Source organism: Octopus bimaculoides, chromosome 2 (genome assembly GCF_046866305.1).
Source record: "Octopus bimaculoides isolate indiv1 chromosome 2, ASM4686630v1, whole genome shotgun sequence".
In the NCBI taxonomy this organism is placed as follows: Eukaryota; Metazoa; Mollusca; class Cephalopoda; order Octopoda; family Octopodidae; genus Octopus; species Octopus bimaculoides.
In genome coordinates, this window is record NC_142929.1 from 146043852 (window position 1) to 146051191 (window position 7340).

Sequence of the window (7340 nt, forward strand, 5' to 3'; positions counted from 1 at the left end):
TTAATTTGAAAATACTGGATCCAATTCAAATTAACAATAGGGTGAAATTTCTCTTTTCAACACACTCTCTTTTTTTTATATTTATTCTTCTCTAACACAAGAAGAATATTCCTTCAAAGAATCAAAACATTTATGTTTTAAATAAAGAAATGTTAATTTTGCTGTAAAATACGTAAAAAGAAACTTCCTCTTTTGATGTGTAGCATACCATTTACATAATACTGTGAAATTTTAACATTTCTTTTAACCCTCTGCAGTGCAATACATAAAAATGATGAAACTAAGGAGAAAGAAAAAGAACACAATCTTCTGTATGAATTAGTAAAGATATTTTTTAGCTGCTACCATAGTCACCGTGTCATTAAGGCTTGATATAACAACTTGATTTTTAGAGAATTTAAATGCTAAAGAGGTGTGGTACTGCAATGAAATGAAATGCTGAAAGAATAAAGTCATTTCCTTTTAGTTTTCTTTTTATTTTCAGTACAAGGAAATAAAAAGATAATTAAAAAGAATTAGTTTGGGCTGTGTTCCTGTTTACTAACAAACAATACAAACAATACCTTAGTAAACAATACAAAATTAGCATTAATAACAATGGTCCAAATGATTTACAATAACCAGACTAGAAATTAACAAAAACTCAAAATAGAAAGAAATAGATTCCAAACAACAAATCTATCAGCTGAAGAATTTCATTTGGGTTAATGAATGATGTCAAAAGTATATGGAACAAGTACAGAATATGAATTTATATTCTGTGGCTAAAGTTTGTCTGAAGTATTCATATCATGTCTTCAATAAAGTATCACTAAATAAATGAATGAATAAACCTACTGCAGCAACACAACTCCTAAATAATTGATTGAGCAGGCTTTATAATTAAATCAAAATAATTTTAAAGTTGTACATGCGAACGCGCTATTGAATAACTGATTGAATGGTCAACTAAGGTTTTCAGAAGGAGGAACCTAAAACATTTAAAAGTGCATCAACAGGAAAATTTCTGGTTCTTGTCTAGTCACAGATTAGCCAATTGAGCAGACCTATAATCAAAGAAGTTCCAGCTACGACTCTCCCATATTATTTCAGATAATGTCTTGTGATTGTACTCTTCAATGTATTTGTTCTTTTCTAAAGCAGCAGACTGTGATTTGAGGGAGTATGGCTGCTGTTTCTAAAGTCAAGTAACCATATAGAAGCTGTTATATTGAAATTTTCTGGTTAATATTCAAGGTTCAAATAATCTTTTTTTTAATATACCTAATATATACTCCCACAAAAATGGCTCCTTTACAGCTTATTGACAACAGAATGGAATAGCTACATATATTCATTACAAGGTTTGTAAACAAGAGGTGAGGATATTGTAGAGGTTGATGAGGCAAAGAGAGGGAGATGAGGCATTGTTAGGGTGACAGAGAAGCTACAGGAAGAAGGTCACTGAAAGACAAAGAAAGGAGAAGTGGATGAGTGCAGTGAGAGTATCCTAACCACCATCACTAACTGTTTTAATGTTGTCTCTGCTATACTTGCACAAGAGTGCAGGTTTTCTTCCAAACTCCATGCCATCAATTGCTATAGTCGCTTGTCATTTCTTTTGTGAGGTTCAGCATCTGTCCTAGGCTTTCTTCTTTCTACAAGCACTGTCCACCTACAACATTCAGCATATCTTTATGCAGTATTTGTCATCTTACACTCTCGGAGTGGTTGGCATTAGGAAGGGCATCCAGCTGTAGAAACTCTGCCAGATCAGATTGGAGCCTGGTGCAGCCATCTGGCTTACCAGTCCCCAGTTAAACCGTCCAACCCATGCCAGCATGGAAAGCAGACGTTAAACGATGATGATGATACAGTCTTCAGTCTTGCACATTGTAGCTGAATCCTCTTTTACTCAGTTTATCTCAGCTCATTTGTATTCCATTGCTCATGCACATTAATATTACTCATCTAGCAAAGCATTCTCACTTCATTTCTTTCAAGTTTTTGCAAATCCCCTGCATTCAAGGTCCATGTCACACTACCATGTACAATGCACTTCATACAGAAGTATCATACAATCTCACCTTCATTTTGAGAGTGTTTATTGCCTCCCCTTTGTTGCAAAGGTGGTAGCACCCTGAACTTTTTCCAACCCATTCTTACTTAGGTTACTATGCTAATGCCCCTCTGCCTCTGCTGCTACATAGGAAAGCTACATTTGCTGTTAGCTTGCCAGTGATCCAAGGCAGTCAGCAACTGTTTACACTGGGTACATGCTATGGAGTTTCTATCCATTCTGTTTCAGCACACCAAATGCAGCCATTTCCCTGGTGGTAGCAGAGTCCTGTCTTGTGTGCACACACATGCACATGCATGCTATACAGGAGACAAACAGGCAGATATTCACATCATTTTATATTTGTTGTTCTAAGATTGCAGGGGTGATGGGATGTCTTCTCCAGTACAGCAACTAACAACCTGTTGCAGCTCTTTGACATCATCATTGTGAGATTCAGCTTTCATGATTTCTTTCTATGTCTTTCTCTTCTACAGTCTCCTTACTGAAATTGTTGCTTACTCATCTTTTTGGCAGCAATTCCATACATGCCTTGCACAGCTTTCACAAGCCAGCTACACCTAGTTTTCTGAGAAACCATCAGAGTGTGGAACTCAGTCAAAGGCCTTCTCCAGGTCAATGAATGTTAGGTAGAATGGCTTGTTCTTAGCTAAGAACATTTTCTGTAATTGCTACACTAAGAAGAGGGTGTTAGCAGTACAACCCCCTGATAAAAACCTGAACTGCATCTCATTTAAATTAATTATCTTTCTAATTTACTATGCTACTTACATAAATTAATCTTGTAGCAGTTGATGGCTATGTCAGTCTTTAAAGATGACACCTCTCTATGCCACCCAACAGAGTATCTAACGGACCAGCACATATTCTACTTTGCCAGCTATTTCCAGTATCTTATTGATTATCCATAGGTCCAGCTACTTTCTTTGCCTTCATTATCTTTAATGGCTCTTTTAACAGCATAGCCTCTCAACTTCAGTAACTGGTCCCTCTGCTGGATCTATTTGGGAGCAACTCATCTTTTTCCTTATTTAGCAATCTCTTGTCATATCATTTCCATGTCTCTTTCTCTTTAGCATAAGTTAGGGCGAGTGCACAGCAATAATTTCATATGCACTTTTCCACTAATGTCTCCAATAACAACCTGATTTTCACATGCACACTGTTTTACAAACTATAATGCCTGTACCTATGATTCTCATGTTGCAGAACATTACCATGCCTTGTACAATAAGCTCCTTTCTTTGTTAAAGATACCCCATACCCAAATTCTGTTCTGTCTAGTTAATTTTGCTCTTTGCTTGTTCCCCATTTTCTTCTATTCTAGATAGAAGCTGCAAGCTTAGATAGGCTTGCAGCTTAGCTTTTATGGCTCTATTATACCATCCCACCACTCTGTCACCTTTGTAGTTGGGTGCAACTTTGTTCCATTCACAGATCTGGTCTGTAGTTTGCAGTAGGTTGTCTCACAGAAACTCCCAGTTGTCTCCTTTGTTGTAAATATCTTCTCTTCCTTCTCATCAAAATGAATCAACTAGCATTTCTATGAATCAACATCTGACTGAAGGGTCGTTCAGCTTTCACAACTTTCTTCTCCAAATTGTCTTGTGTCTCTGGTTCTATGCATCACTTACTCACATGAGAGAGAGAGAGAGAGAGAGAGAGAGTAAAGGGTGTAAACATGAGCACTAAAACCATAAAACAGTGTTCTTTAAATGAAGTCCTCAGCAATATCTGTTGCGCAATGAGTTATATACACCATCATGTCACTCTCAGCATCATAAATGCAGTAAACTGGCAAATGGCCCATTGGAAACCTGTAAGCAGTGACATTATTATTCACCAATTGTGTAGTTCTAGTGTTGCAATTAAAAATCTAGCAAAACATGTTCTGTGATCTCATTTCTTTTGTTGGTTGGCTTTTTAAATAATCCTCCATTGCTGTTATTTTAGACAAGGTATCACAATTCACATTTTTTCTTTCCATAAAAGTCAATAGGGTACATCTCTCTTCCTGATGGCTATTTGCTTATTAGAAATAGTTTAGTTGATGATATATATTTAGTAAATGAGTAACACATGGTGGAATGAATAAATAAAAATGTTATCCTGGTTTTGAAACAGAAACACTATACCATTATGTATCATAAGCAACTAAAAGAGTGTTAAATAGAGAGGGCCTCAAAAGACTTGTGCCACTTATGGCAACATGGAAAAGTAGACAAAACAACGATGACGTTATGATCTTCCTCATCATCATTTTAATGTCACTTTTCTATGCTTGCAGAGATTGAACAGAGTTAATTGAGGCAGATTTTCTACAGTCAGATGCCTTTCCTGTTGCCAACCATTGCCTGATTCCAAGCAAGGTAATATTTGCCCCAGGTCAAACATGTTTCCTCAGAATATTGGAAATGAATAACATTCACTAACAACAATCATGTGATATAAAGACAAGGTACAACATACACACATGCATATACGATGGGCTTCTTTGAGTTTCTGTCCATGAAATCTACTCATAGGGCTATGGTAGAAGATACTTGCCCAAGATGCCATACAATGGGACTGAACATGAAACCAGGTAATTGGGAAGCAAACTTAACCATACAGCTGTGGCTGTACAAATGTACAGATTTGCAGGATTATTTTTAAAAACTTCAAAAGCGTGTAAATGAAATGAAAAAAAAAGACTGAACTACATGAACTAATATCAAAAAGAGAACAGATTTAAGTGGGCTTCTTTAATGCAGGAATATCTAAGTGTGTGTGTGTGTGTGTGTGTGTGTGTGTGTGTGTTATTTATGGCTGAATGATAAATTGCACCTAGTCCATGCTGTATGGTTGTTGGCAAAAGAGGTAGGCATACAGCTGTTAAAACTATCCCCAAAATACATGAAATACACAACAAAGACTGGAGTTACCTCTACTATCATATGTATGAGGATGCTACTAATATATAGGTATATATGTTTTATCAAAACTAACACAGATTATAGCAACATATATAAAATTGATTTGGAAAGACTGAAAGCTATTCTGGTGGATCACTAAACAAAAGTCACACAGATTGAGAGAAAATTTAAGCTGATGAGTAACAAGCAATGATTCAAATCGCACATTTTTTTTAATCTCTTTTTTAGAACAAAAAAAAAAGCCCTTCTCATTTACCTCAGCAACTCCAAACACCCTGTTAAACATAAGCAATAATTGGACATTAAGTTATAACAATTTGAATGGTTAGATTAAATTAAATTATTTGCATCTGGATCAAGTATTTTTCTTTTGCTCCTCCTCCTAATACTAGTCTTTATATGATACCTAAAGTTTCCAACAAAAACATGTAGAGTAATATTTGTAGTTCTATACCAGTGACAGCATTTGAACCCTTGAATAGCACCACCACTCTTAACAGTTGTCATGAATATAAACATACAACAAAATAAGGCCTATGAAATTAACACAATTACATTATCAGATCCAAATGATTTGTGATGCAAATAGAGTAGCACTGAGAAAAGATAGTTGGAATATTCCATTTAAAGCTGAGTAATGTCCATTTTCTGTATCTCACTGCAAGCCTTAAAGCTTTCAGGAACCTTTTCAATTTCCCACCATACACTAAGCTTTACATATTTATCATGTGCAGAAAGGAGCAATTAATTATAATAGCTTCTCTGTGATGAATATGGTTATAAAATGACATTTTTTGAAGGGGCTGATGCAGCACTTTTAATACTAAAGCATTACTTTAGCTATGATATAAGAGAAGAAAACACGATTGAGGTCAAGGTTATAATAGGATCAAGTAACCATTAATGATCTTAAGTTATCAACTTCAGCATGTAAGACATACATGAGTAAAAGATCTTGTACATCACAACTGAGCCAATAATACCAGTGTCAATGTCAATTCAAATATTGCTAAAGGAGAATGAGAGAAAGTCAAATGAACACAAATAATAAGCTAGTAAACCAAACATTTAGAGACTTCTTTATAGTAATAACATTAACTGGGTTAATGGAAATTAATTGAATACTATTTCATTATATTTACCTGTATGGTGATATCAAGCCTGTTTTCATCCAGCAAAATAACCTGTGTTTTGCGGCCTTCTGTCATCTGAAAAGATATTTGGAGAGTTGTTGAGCTATCAAATAAATGAATGAATAAGGATTACTGTTCAACTGACTGGTCTCTGAAAACACCAAATAAACAGGCTAAATGAAGTCAGAACATATTGGAGAAAATATCAAGGATTAATAATGATAGATGAGATGAGATGCAACAGAGCAGATAACCATGCAGAACATCCAAACAACATAAACTTAGAAATACACTTGAAATGCATAGTTGTCAGTTACATTATTCCTAAAGAATCCAATCTATGCAATAAGATGAATTCATAATTTTCTAAATAAAATTTAAGATATTTAAGAAAATATAGTCATTGATAAGATACGATGATAAGGAAAAACAATGAGTCTTGTAGCATGAATCACTGCATTGTTTGTTTCAACACTAAAACATTGTTGTCTCAATGCTGGCAGAAGTTAAAAGAGTTTTCAATACAGCATCCATCATCTCATACGTGGGACCCAACATTTACAAATCTGTCCTCACTACTACTTCCCAAGATTTCCATGGTTTGTTTCTATGTTTTGTATCTATCACAACATTATTTTCACCCAGCATGTGGTGAAAATATTCATTTGTATTACACATCTATATCAGTGTAGCCATATATTCTGCACACAAAGGCAAATATCTTTGGTGCCAAGATTCTTCCTCACTTGACTCACTCTAAAAAAAAAATAGTAAGAACAGCGTATTGAGTGTATATGTGAGATTACTACAGTATCTATTGTTTGCATTATCACCATCTTTTGGTTAGTGAAAGATGAGATATATTAAGAGCAGTATTTTAACAATAGCCAGATCTGAAGTTTTAGAAGCAGACTGCTGGCTGCAAAAATTTATATCCTCTAAAATGCTTTTGAGGTTAAGATTTTTTTTTAATTCAATATAAAAATGAAAAATTTATTATTATTGTTATTTGTACTGTTGTATCTACCCTTGAAGACAACATTTTTGAATATTCTTATGTCACATTCACAGCAGCAACATCAGTTAATTTCCCATAGGCCCCATACACTAAAATGAAAAATTTTTTTCAGTGTATGACAACACTGCAAGTGTTTCGATGAAGCAAGGAGTTACTTAACAAAGCATTTTTCTTGTTATTCGCAAAAAATCATTTTTTAAATTCAATACATAAAT

At 34.7% G+C, this 7340-nt stretch overlaps 1 protein-coding gene across 50 annotated transcripts in view; it reads right to left on the bottom strand.

The window, feature by feature from the left end:
- Nucleotides 1-7340, bottom strand: part of LOC106875150 (FERM domain-containing protein 4A) — a 363595-nt gene that overhangs the window by 203707 nt on the left and 152548 nt on the right. For all 50 annotated transcript variants that reach the window (XM_089347864.1, XM_089347848.1, XM_089347840.1 and 47 more), the window contains one exon: nt 6117-6182. In XM_089347864.1, coding sequence (XP_089203990.1) covers nt 6117-6182 — 66 coding nt within the window. The remainder of the gene's footprint in view (nt 1-6116; nt 6183-7340) is intronic.